Genomic DNA, 12924 nt, shown 5'->3' on the forward strand with positions numbered 1-12924 from the left:
GAAGAAAAATGTTAAATTTCAAGGTTAAAAAAATGTCCACTACAGGAGCTAGTATAATTTCAGATTCTATGGAGAATGATACAGAAAAACATGCAGTCACACAGTTACTAATTCTGCAACTCCGAGACATGGTAACACAACATGTCAATCTGGGAGACAAGAATAGCCTTGGTTCAATCCCAGACTGCTGAGACTGTTCTATCAACTAAAGTGAGGGTTGCTTTGGAAGCTTCATCCATTTAACTGCATATTCACCATGGGTTACACTTTCCACAAGCAACACTTTCATAACACATTTTGTTGGACTTTAATTACACCAGCCAACATTAAAAAAAACAGAAGGCATGGAATTGACCCAATAATTCCAGTACCATGATCTGATGCTACATTTTGCAAACAAGAAAAGTATTATTAACGGCATCAAAGTTACACTCATGTTGCTGTTGTGGTTTTCAGTTCGAAGACTGGTTCGATGCAGCTCTCCATGCTACTCTATCCTGTGCAAGCCTCTTCATCTCCAAATAACAACTGCACCTACATTCTTCTGAACCTGCTTGCTGCAATCATCTCGTAGCCTCCCTCTATGATTTTTACCCCCAGCATTTCCCACCAAAATTAAATTAGTGATCCCTTGATGCCTCAGAATATGTCCTATTAACTGATCCCTTCTTTTGGTCAAACTGTGGCACAAATTTCTTTTCTCCCCAGTCCTATTCAATAGCTCCTCATTAACTGTGTGGTCTATCCATCTAATCTACAACATTCTGTGTTAATACATTTCTCTTCTTCAAAAATGTTTTCCTTGCTGTTGCCAGTCTACATTTTACACCCTCCCTACTTCGACCATCATCAGTTATTTTGCTCCGCAAATAGCAAAACTCATCTACTACTTTAAGTGTCTCATTTCCTAATCTAATTCCCTCAGCATCACCTGATTTAATTAGACTATATTCCATTATCCTTGTTTTGCTTTTGTTGTTCATCTTATATCCTCCTTTCAAGAGAATGTCCATTCCGTTCAACTGCTTTTCCAAGTCATCTGCTGTCTCTGACAGAATTACAATGTCATCAGCAAACTTCAAAGTTATTATTTGTTTTTGTGTACTTTAATTCCTACTCCAAATTTTTCCTTGGTTCCCTTCACTACCTGTTCAATGTACAGATCGAGTAACATCGAGTACAGGCTACAACCCTGTCTCACTCCCTTCTCAATCACTGCTTCCCTTTCATGTCTGTCAACCCTTATAACTGCCGTCTGGTTTCCCTACAAGCTATAAGTAGACTTTTGCTCCTTGTATTTTACCCCTGCTACCTTCAGAATTTCAAAGAGAGTACTCCAGTCAACAATGTCAAACGCTTTATCTAAGTTTACAAATGCTATAAATGTCAGTTTGTCCTTCCTTAACCTATCATCTAAGACAAGTCATAGTATTGCCTCGCGTGTTCCTACATTTCTCCGGAATCCAAACTGATCTTCCCCAATGTTGCTTCTATCAGTTTTTTCATTCTCCTGTACAGAATCATGTAAGTAATCTGCAACCATGACTTATTAAACTAATTGTTTGTAATTTTCACATTTGTCAGCAACTGCTTTCTTTGGTATTGGAATTATTACAGTCTTCTTGAAGTCTGAGGGTACTTTGCCTGTCTCATATATTTTGCACACCAGATGGAAGAGTTTTGTCATGGCTGGCTCTCCCAAGGCTATCAGTAGTTCTGACGGAATATCGTCTACTCCCGGGGCCTTGTTTTGACTTAAGATCTTTTGGGCTCTGTCAAATTCTTCTCTCAGTATCATATCTCCCATCTCATCTTCATCTATGCCCATTTTCCTTTCTATAATATAAACTTCAAGTAATCTACTTTGTATATATTCCTTCCAAGTTTCAGCTTTCACTTCTTTGCTTAGGACTGGTTTTCTACCTAAGCTCCTGATATTAATGCAGCTGCCTCTCTTCTCTCCAACGGCCTCTTTAATTTTCCTGTAGACAGTATCTACCATTCCCCTAGTGAAATATTCTTCTAAATACTTACATTTGTCCTCTAGCCATTTTGCCCTGCCTGCCAGTTTGATTTTTTAAATGATTATACTCCATTTTGCCTGCTTCATTTGTTGCATTTTTATGTTTCCTCCTTTCATCAGTTAAATTCAATATCTCTTCTGCTATCCAAGGTTTTCTACTAGGCCTTGTCTTTTTACCTATCTGATCCTCTGCTGCCTTCATTATTTCATTTCTTAAGGCTACCCATTCATCTTCTAATGTATTCCTTTCTCATGCTTTACTCAACTGTTGCCTAACGCTCCCTCTGAAACTCTCAGCAACCCCTGGTTCTTTCAACTTATCCAGGTCCCATCTCCTTAATTTTCTACCCTTTTCCAATTTCTTCAGTTTTAATCTACAGTTCATAACCAATTAAAATGTGGGTAGAGTCCACATCTGCCCCTGGAAATGTCTTACAATTTAAAGTCTAGTTTCTAAATCTGTCTTACCATTACATAATCAATCTGAAATGTTCTGGTGTCCCCACATGTCTTCCCTGTACACAGTCTTCTTTTATGATTCTTAAACCCAAGTGTTCGCGATGATTAAATTATGCTCTGTGCAAAACTCTACCAGGAGGCTTCCTCTTTCATTCCAATCTCCCAAACCATATTTACCTACTATTTTTCCTTCTCTTCCTACTATCGAATTCCAGTCCCCCATCCCTATTAAATTTTCGCCTCCCTTAACTATCTGAATAATTTATTTTATCTCGTCATAGTTTTCTTCAAACTCTTCATCATCTGCAGAGTTAGCTGGCATATAAACTTTTACTAGGGTGGTGGGTGTGGGCTTCGTGTCTATCTTGGCTACACTAATGCATTCACTATGCTGTTCACAGTAGCCTATCCACAAGCCTACTTTCCTATTCATTATTAAATCTACTCCTGCATTACAGCTATTTGATTTTGTATTTATAGCCCTGTTTTCACCTGGCCAGAAGTCCTGTCCCTCCTGTCAGTGAATTTCACTAATCCCCACCACATCTAACTTCAACCAACCCATTTCCCTTCTTTAAATTTTCCAACCTACCTGCTCATTTAATGGATCTAATATTCCCTGTCCCTGCTGCAATCTGTAGACTGCCAGTTTTTTTTTCTCCTGATGATGACATCCTCCTGAGTATTCCCCACCTGTAGATCTGAACAGGGGACTATTTTCCCATCGGAATATTTTAACCAAGAGGACACCATCATCATTTAACTACCCTGGAGAGCTGCATGCTCTTATGAAAGATTATGGCTGTAGTTTCCCCTTGCTTTTAGTTGTTCGCAGTACCAGCAATGCAAGGCCATTTTGGTTGATTTTACAATCTAGGTCAGTCAATCATCTAGATTTTTCCCTGCAACTACTAAAAAGGCTTTTCAGGAACCACATGTCTGTCTGACCTCTCAACAGATACCCCTCCATTGTGGTTGCACTTGCGGTATGGCTATCTGTATTGCTGAGGCATGCAAGTCACCTCACCAACACCATGGTCCATGGTTCATGGGGAAAGTCAAACTCATATAAGGGATTTTTTAAGGTTTCTTGTTTCACCACTGTAGAGAATGACATTTCTTGCTGGTAACTTTTGTTCTTATAAGGCAATATTTTTTGTCATTCTGATTTATTACCTATATATTTTTGTTTTTCAATTTTCAATGTAAACTGAAAATTACTAATACATAAATAGAAACATATTTACTGGCATTATTTGCCAACTTGTTGTATATGCTCCATTTAATCATATGAGGATGTAATTTTAGATCTTTAACTCAAAAAGATGGCATCCGTAGTCATTAATAATATCAAAAGATGTACTAATGAAATGTGCATACCTATTAGGTTTCAATGTAATTCATTTTCTAAAGTACACTACTGGCCATTAAAATTGCTACATTAAGAAGAAATGCAGATGATAAACGAGTATTCATTGGACAAATATATTATACGAGAACTGACATGTAATTACATTTTCATGCAATTTGGGTGCATAGATCCTGAGAAATCAATACCCAGAACAACCACCTCTGGCCGTAATAACGGCCTTGATACACCTGAGCATTGAGTCAAACAGAGCTTGGATGGCGTGTACAGGTACAGCTGCCCATGCAGCTTCAACACGATACCACAGTTCATCAAGAGTAGTGACTGGCGTATTGTGATGAGCCAGTTGCTCGGCCACCATTGACCAGATGTTTTCAATTGGTGAGAGATCTGGAGAAAGTGCTGGCCAGGGCAACAGTCGAACATTTTCTGTATCCAGAAAGGACCGTACAGGACCTGCAACATGCAGTCGTGCATTATCCTGCTGAAATGTAGGGTTTCGCAGCGATCGAATGAAGGGTAGAGCCACGTGTCGTAACACATCTGAAATGTAACATCCACTGTTCAAAGTGCCGACAGTGCGAACAAGAGGTGACCGAGACGTGTAACCAATGACACCCCCATACCATCACGTCGGGTGATACGCCAGTATGGCGATGACGAATACACGCTTCCCATGTGTGTTCGCCGCAATGTCACCAAACATGGATGCGACCATCATGATGCTGTACACAGAACCTGGGCTCATCCGAAAAAATGACGTTTTGCCATTCATGCACCCAGGATCGTCATTGGATACACCATCACAGGCGCTCCTGCCTGTGATGTAGCGTCAAGGGTAACAGCAGCCATTGTCTCCGAGCTGATAGTCCATGCTCTTGCAAATGTCGTCGAACTGTTCGTGCAGATGATTGTTGTCTCGTTAACGTCCCCATCTGTTGACTCAGGGATCGAGACGTGGCTGCACGATCCATTACAGCCATGTGGATAAGCTGCCAGTCATCTCGACTACTAGTGATACGAAGCCGTTGGGATCCAGCATGGCGTTCCGTATTACCCTCCTCAACCCACCGATTCCATATTCTGCTAACAGTCATTGGATCTCAACCAACGTGAGCAGCAATGTCGCGATACGATAAACTGCAATCGCGATAGGCTACAATCCAACCTTTATCAAAGTCAGAAACATGATGGTACGCATTTCTCCTCCTTACACGAGGCATCACAACAACGTTTCACCAGGCAACACTGGTCAACTGATGTTTGTGTATGAGAAATCGGCTGGAAACTTTCCTCACGTCAGCACGTTGTAGGTATCGCCACCGGTGCCAACCTTGTGTGAATGTTCTGAAAAGCTAATCATTTGCATATCACAGCATCTTCTTCCTGTCGGTTAAATTTCACATCTGTAGCGCATCATCTTCGTGGTGTAGCAATTGTTCTTGAGGGCATGATACATTTTCATGTTCACAAACTCATTTGTATCAAAAATAACAAATTTAGAACCTTGCCTCCTGTTGGATAAATTTTTGTACACATCCATGAGGACACATTAATATTTTGTGGTATGACAGAAGTTTTCAATTCAATGACTCCCTCCTTTGCTCCTCTACAAACTAAATATGTATGTGATCGAGGATAGGTGCATTTGTAGTAAAAAGTAACTATAATATCAAATACCAGCAATAATTTCTCTGACCAAAATTGGTTTCTCAGGGGATTTCTTACAATATGGTAATCGATTAGGATCTGTTGCTGTTGGACATAAATGATAAAATGCCAAATATTCATGTCTATGAGGATTTTAACCATCCCCCCAGTAAATTTCAACATATTTTGCTTGCCTCTATTTTTCATTTAAAAATTAAAATTCAGTTAATGGTCTTTCATGAACATGAATAATGCCAAATTTATGCTTAATTGGTGATTCTACATGCCCCTGGTATCTCAATAATTTGTTGATAGAAATGTTCAAACATAATACTGACCGCATCAGCAGAAACAAGTCGTCCCCCTGCATGGCTCCACTGCAGCACTGTGACAGGTGCCTGATGTGGTGACTGAACTGTTACAAATTCTGGATCACCACCACCCCACACACGAAGCTCTCCATTTTCCCAACCAATTACAAGTGCTTTACGTAGTGGATGCCAAGCAAGAGATGTGACCTGAGCCATTGGATGAGATGGCCAGCTGATATCAGGTAATGCTTCACCCTAGAAAATGAAGAGTTCAATGTTATCATCATACTCAGTAAAATTAATGGTATTTACTCCAGCAGGTTTTGGTAACTCACAGACTCTTTCCTGTTCAGCACCAGTAATCCAGACCTACTGCAGTGCAAACATCATGAGTCACAACCACAACTTACTTCATGTTAAACTATATGGCTAAAACAACATTAGTCTGCCATTAGAAATGTTTCCTGTCTCTCTTGGACAACATTAAAATATTTTTCTTTGCACTGTTTTCCACAGTTTACATGTTTGTTGCATGTGTTGAAATAAATAAAAAAAAATCTATAAGTCTAACAAGATAAATGTGATCTAATCCATGCCAAAACAGACAATGGAAAATCCAGGATAAAATATGATAGTTGCTACTCACCATACACCAGAGATGCTGAGTCACAGATAGGCAATACAAAAATACTGTCAGAAAGTAAGCTTTCTGTCAACACGGCCTTCATCGGAAATAGACAACATACACAAAAATGCACACAAACATGCACGCGCGCGCACACACACACACACACACACACACACACACACACACACTCTCTCTCTAATGCAAGTGCAACTCACACACACATGACAATAGTCTCTGGCTGCTCTGGCCTCAGCAGCCAGAGACTGTGGTCATGTGGTGCTTGCGTGAGTGAGTGTGTATGTTGGTCATGTGGTGCTTGTGCGAGTGAGTGTGTATGTTGTGTATTTCTGATAAAGGCCTTGTTGGTTGAAAGCTTACTTTCTGACAGACCTTTCGCTATGCCTATCTGTGACTTAGCATCTCTGCTATATGGTAAGTGCAACTATCCTTTTCAGAAGCTTGCCAAAACACAGCTGCATATCACATCTCATTGTTATTCCAATTCAAAGATTGAAACTGTGTCTCTGTCACCAACTGAGTTCAGAATCTATGAATGTAATGTGTGTCAAAAATGCACTTAATAAAAGAAAAAGACAATTAGCCATGTTTTAGAACTGCATACACTCATTGCAAAATTTTACCTGATATATTGATATCTGAAGGGAGACATTCTAATCCTTACAGGAAGAGCTGTTTTCCTTTCTTCAACCATTTTCATCATGTTGTGTATCAAAACACAGGTGTTTCTTACACACTCTTTTCCCAGTAGTCATTTCAAATGACCAGGTGCTTTGTAATTCAGCCTTACATTAAGAGAGCATGGCGCACAGCTGAAACTATACCTTTAGTTCATTCTCCTTTGTTCCCAACTTACTGATACTTGTGCTTGATTTGGAACTCTCTATATCATCCTTGGTTGAATCTCTATTCTATAATGTGGCAGTACATCAAATATTGAATTTGGAACAAATTAACACAAGAATACAGAGAAAGGAAACACTCTGGCAAGTAAGTTCACCATCCTACCATTTAGCAGCTAGAAAGACTTAAAATTTGAACCACAGTAAAGGAAATTTTATTCGTGATGTAGAACACATTACCACAGCCATATCACTTCAATACCGCCTAAACCACATTTTTCTGTCAGTGAAAGAATAGCACTGAAAGAACTGTAAGAACTATAATTCCAGTATTATTATGAAAAGAATCTTTTATTTCCTGATGACCTTCATATGGGCAGTTTGGTGGAAATATCTCATTATCAGAATGGTAATGAAGACTTCAGCTATGCTTAGTTATTTAGGCATGTCAGAAAAGAATATTAAAAATTAGTATTGGCTGGTCGTACACAGAGAAAAGCAAAAGAAAGAAATTAATTCCGAAAACAAATTACAAAACAGAAACAGGCAACAATAAACGTTAATCACAAAAAAAGGGAGAGATGTTGAAAAAATACAAAAATGTGAAGACAAATACTAGAAGGCAGAAAAAGGAGCAAGAGGTAAATAGTGAGTGTGAGAAGCTGATAGAATGAAAATGAAGTACTTGATACTATTATTTATTTTATGGTCAATTATACAAATGTTTATACAAGGACATATTATTATTCATTAATACAACACAGTTCAACAAAAATTCAATGAAACAGTCACTATACAAAGAATTATTATTATATCACGGATTTTTTACTCTTCATACCCAACACTTCTTCATTCTTTCAGATTTTTTGCTTTCTTTGTTTGACATCACTCTTCTTGTATTCCTTTTACTGAGCTTTGTTTTAAGTCCAGTTTATTTTTCTTGCAGTATTTTTGTTTGTCTACTTTGTTTTTTACATCATTTATTGTAATTTTGTGTTCTCTTGTACCTTCCTTAATTTCTGTAAGCCATTTACAGTTGCTCTTAAATTTCCACAATATTTTTATTATTCTCTTATTACTTCTCTTCTCAGATAAGATGTCCAAAGAATGAGATGTGTTTCTTTCTGATTGTGCTCATTACCAGATCTATTTTCTTGTATAGTGTTTCATTTGAAGCTATTCTCCAATGATTATTTACTAGACACTGTTTATTTATGCACATCCTAATTATTCTTCTTTCTATCTTGAGTATTCTCTCAATTTCTGCTGTATTAGTCATTTTGAAGATGGTTTCAGCTTCGTATGTTATTTCTGGTTTTGTAACTGTTCTATAATGTCTTAATTGCAGCTTGCAGCTAAAATGTACCCACTTTATGTTATGTTATTTTAATTAATCTTTAGGATTTTTACTAATGTTAATTCACAAAGTTTTGAGGTTTACACTAAGATCAATAACATCTCTTTGAGTGTTGTATTGTTTGTAATTAATGTGAAACTAGAATCAGAACATAAAGAACAGGTACTAAATGCACCACACATGTACTTACGACATGTCGCAACACTTCATGGTCCTTGTTATATCCTCATTTTCATTAAGCACAATATCTGGCTTGGGGGTCATATAAAACTGTCTGTTCACTTCAGGCATAAAATCTAGTAGTACTGTTAAATCTGTGTTCCAAATTTGATCTAGTAGTTTTGTTAAGTCTTTGTTTTTCACAGTTGACATTTGTCTTCCACCATGTCTTTGGGCACACGATTTTGCAAGACATCTACAAGCTGTGGAGAAAAGACTAATTGTGGGATCCCTTGATGTGACTTGAACAACATGGTGGCCTCCCAATACTTCAATGAAGAATTTTTTTACTTTCAAACAACAGTTCAGGGCAACCTGTTGAAAACTTCATTATAAAATTTCTGAAATGTTCATTGTTTCTGTGAACATCAACTTCCAGTTTGTTGGTGAGGTTGGCAAAACTCTTAAAGGTTTAGAAATCCTCAGTATCCATTTTACAGACTTGAATGTTGAAATCCTGGAAAGTGAGGGTGTGGTGGGGAATTCCTTTAAAAATTTCCAGCTTTTATGAAGAGGGTGCCTGTGTACTCAGTGAGAACTCCTATAGCAACGAAAATTTGTACTTTGGGACCATATGGAAATAAATATCAGATAAATTGGTGAGAAATTTTTTCGCAAATGTTCACTTATACCAATATAAGGACACAGCACAGATACAGCCGGTCCACTGTATGATCAACAGGTGTCAGGATCATGTATACACACTACAATCTCAAAATCGATGACAGTGTGCTTTAGACACTTATGGTTCACGGTGCCTCAATTTTATAGTGTGGAGGCATATATGTGTAACGAGCAAGAAATGCTGTTATTACTTGTATGCATGTGTTGTATCAACTGAACATATTGTTGTATGATGTAAAGTACAAAAAAACTTGCAGTAGGCCTATGTTGTTTCATATTGCATTTTGTAGGCTAAATACTTTAAGATCTTATTTTAAGCTGACCTGACCTATATTACAAGTACACAATCTGCATGCTATATGATCAAATGGTACCAAATAAAAATTAATCAATGTAGTAATGTAGCAGTATACTGTGGCAATTGTATAGACCTCACAAAAGAATTCAACACTGTTAACTCAAAAAACTTTTGGAAATACTAAAGATGACTTAGTTACAAAATAGACACTGAAGAATAATACAAAGAACAAACAGTGGTGGCAAAGATATGCAATTCAGGAAAAGAAGACAGAATTCTTACAGGTACTGGACCAGGATGTAAATGTCTCCATCTTTAATCAACATTTACATGGAAAACGGAAACAATGAGTGCAAAAATACTGCTCAGGAACCAAAAATAATATAGAGAAAGAATACAAATACTTAGCTTTACAGATGATAGCTCCACATGAAAGAAACCTCCAAAGAATCTTAGCAAATACACATGCAGCAATAACAGATGAATATAAAATAAAAATAAACACTAAAAAGACATAAATAAAAGTGTACTCCAAGGAATCAAAAAAGTGAATATTAATTACAGAACTAAAATAAAATAAACAAGATCAAAAGTACTCAAGTACTACGAGCAAAGAAGAAAGAATTGGTGAAGATATAATACTAAGAATGAGAGAAGTATCAATAATGTTTATGAGTAAAGTAAAAGAAATACTCAAAAAACATAAATATTGAAGTGAGGCAAAACTAGATGAAAGATATATTTGGAGTATTTGAAATACAGATGGTACAAAAAATGAAACAAGATATCTTGAGGTATTTGATGTATGGTGCTGGTAAAGGAACATTCAGAAAAACAACTGAATGAAGATGGCATGAGTGGATAGGATACATAATATACAAGGAAAGAAAGCCTAGGGAATTTCCAAATTTTAAAATAAGCCATAAGAATGAAAACATGAAGCAATTTTTGTTTTCTTTTTCTCTGTCTGTAGGATCACCTACATCATCTTAACTGAAAACCGCCATGGAGGTTGAAACCAACCTATTATATGAGACAGATAAAATTTAATAATTACAGCCAAATAAAGAATTAATAGGTTGATACACAAAATTCAGCCTGTGAGTAAAATGTAACAGCAAAAACTCAGTTGGACAATGCATCTTATGAGAATGCTTCAACGTAGTGTGTTACTGTTATTCACAGGAGCAGCAGAAAGTGAGGTAGGTCTCAAAGAAAGTAGAAGACAAACACTGGCAGAGACAATGAAGAGGAAGGACTAATGAAAAATGATTGGACATATTTTCAAAAACATCTTGGAAAAAACAGTGCTCGATTTTCACAATTGTACTTACAAAAAACAGTCTAGTTCACACAAATCACATTTATTGGTGACTGGTTTCAGTCTAAAGTCAGGCCATCTTCACACTGTACTCCAAAGCTGATGTGTGGATATAGACCCACTGAGCAGGAACTACAGAAGCCTCCAGATGCTGTCAACTGCTCACAGTAACCACTGCAGCTGACACCATCTGAAGACTTCTGCATTTCCTGCTCTGTGGATCCATCTCCACATAACAATAGGAGCATGGTCTAAAGATGGTCTGCCTTTCCACTGAAACCAGTCACCAATAAAGGTGATAAGTATTGTCTACACTATTTTTCTAAGTACAACCGATTACACATTGACAGCCAATGATCAGAAGGAAGGGGTAAAAATAAAAAGGGAAAACATAATGACAAGTTGCTCAAATGCAATTATTGGATGTACAAGGCCAAACAGTTGTCTCTATATTGATCAAAAAAAATCTTGAGGGGAAAGACTACTTTCACAAAAGTCATCATCTATAGCTGGTGAGCAGAAGTTTCATATCTCTACTCTTCATTCATTCACTGTCACATAGTGGAAAACCACTGACATTTGACTCTGTGATACTCAACATAGAGCAAATTATCACACAGATACAATTATTCTAACATCTCTTATAAATAATTCTCAGTAGAATAAAAATGTTTTTGGCTGTTGCAATAAAAAAATTTTAAAAATTGTGATATCCACTTTTTGCTTAGAATTTTTTCCTAGTAACAGGCCATGTTCAGTAACAATATTTTTATTTTTCTGTTTAACTCATCCTGAGACATCAAGGAATAGTCAAATTGGTAAGGGAGAGAAGTGTAGCATGCAAAAATTATTGAGGGAGGCCACGTCTTGACTACAGTAAGTAGGTTAATATGGATGTAGGATGCAATAACTACACAGAGGTTTGCACAGGACAGACTTGCATTGTGAGCTAATTAAAACCAGTCATTGAACTGAAAAGCAGCACAACAGCAACAATAACACGAAAATAAGTTACATAAAACATTTTAGTATAATAATTTGTTTACATCAGTGTTCAGTGCATCACTTTAGAATAACTTCTCAAAAATTGCATTTCAGAGAGTGCATTATTTAAAAAGCATCGTCATCATCTTTATTATCTAGTGGATTAGCAGTCCTTTAAAGCCTACAGCAGAAAGACAAAAGAAATGACCAAACTACAAAGAGGAAAAAGCAGCACACTATAAAAAATTACAAAAGAACCCGTTATGAAAAGCGCTGTATTAAAGGAGATCAGTCATTTACAACAGAGGAGGTATCTACTGCAGATGGTAGTCCTACATTGCTAGCTTCATCTTACACTGATGATGGGTCCATTTATTTAAGGATGGAAAACACTCGATCCTTCCATTGTGTCCTCAGATGTCCCTTGGATGTTTTACACCAGCCTGAGAATGGAGGATTTGGTATGGGAGGGATCTATCAGCTCAAGGGATGTGGCCAAACCACTGTAGCCTCTTGTGCCCTAATATTTGGCTAGTGTGTGGCTTTTCAAATTGCTGATACAGATCTTCTTTCATTCTACTTTCCTGGTATTGTAGATGGGTCCATAGATCTGTCGAAGTGCCTTCCTCTCGAAGGCACATATTATTTCTTCAGTTGTTGCTGATGTTGCCCAGATTTCACAAGCATGTAAAAGTACAGGCCATACTAGTGTCATATATGCATACATCTTGTTCTTCTGTGACATCAGTTGTGACTTGAATAAATTGTTCAGAGCAAAGAACGTGCAATTAGTGTTTGTTATTCATTGTTTCACTTTTATC

General features: G+C 37.2%; 1 protein-coding gene across 1 annotated transcript in view; it reads right to left on the reverse strand.

Moving 5' to 3' along the window:
* LOC124776511 (intraflagellar transport protein 140 homolog) overlaps window positions 1–12924 on the reverse strand; it is a 249038-nt gene that overhangs the window by 221142 nt on the left and 14972 nt on the right. The window contains exon 2 of the mRNA XM_047251534.1: window positions 5840–6067. Coding sequence (XP_047107490.1) covers window positions 5840–6067 — 228 coding nt within the window. The remainder of the gene's footprint in view (window positions 1–5839; window positions 6068–12924) is intronic.

Source organism: Schistocerca piceifrons, chromosome 2, assembly GCF_021461385.2.
Source record: "Schistocerca piceifrons isolate TAMUIC-IGC-003096 chromosome 2, iqSchPice1.1, whole genome shotgun sequence".
NCBI classification, from domain to species: Eukaryota; Metazoa; Arthropoda; class Insecta; order Orthoptera; family Acrididae; genus Schistocerca; species Schistocerca piceifrons.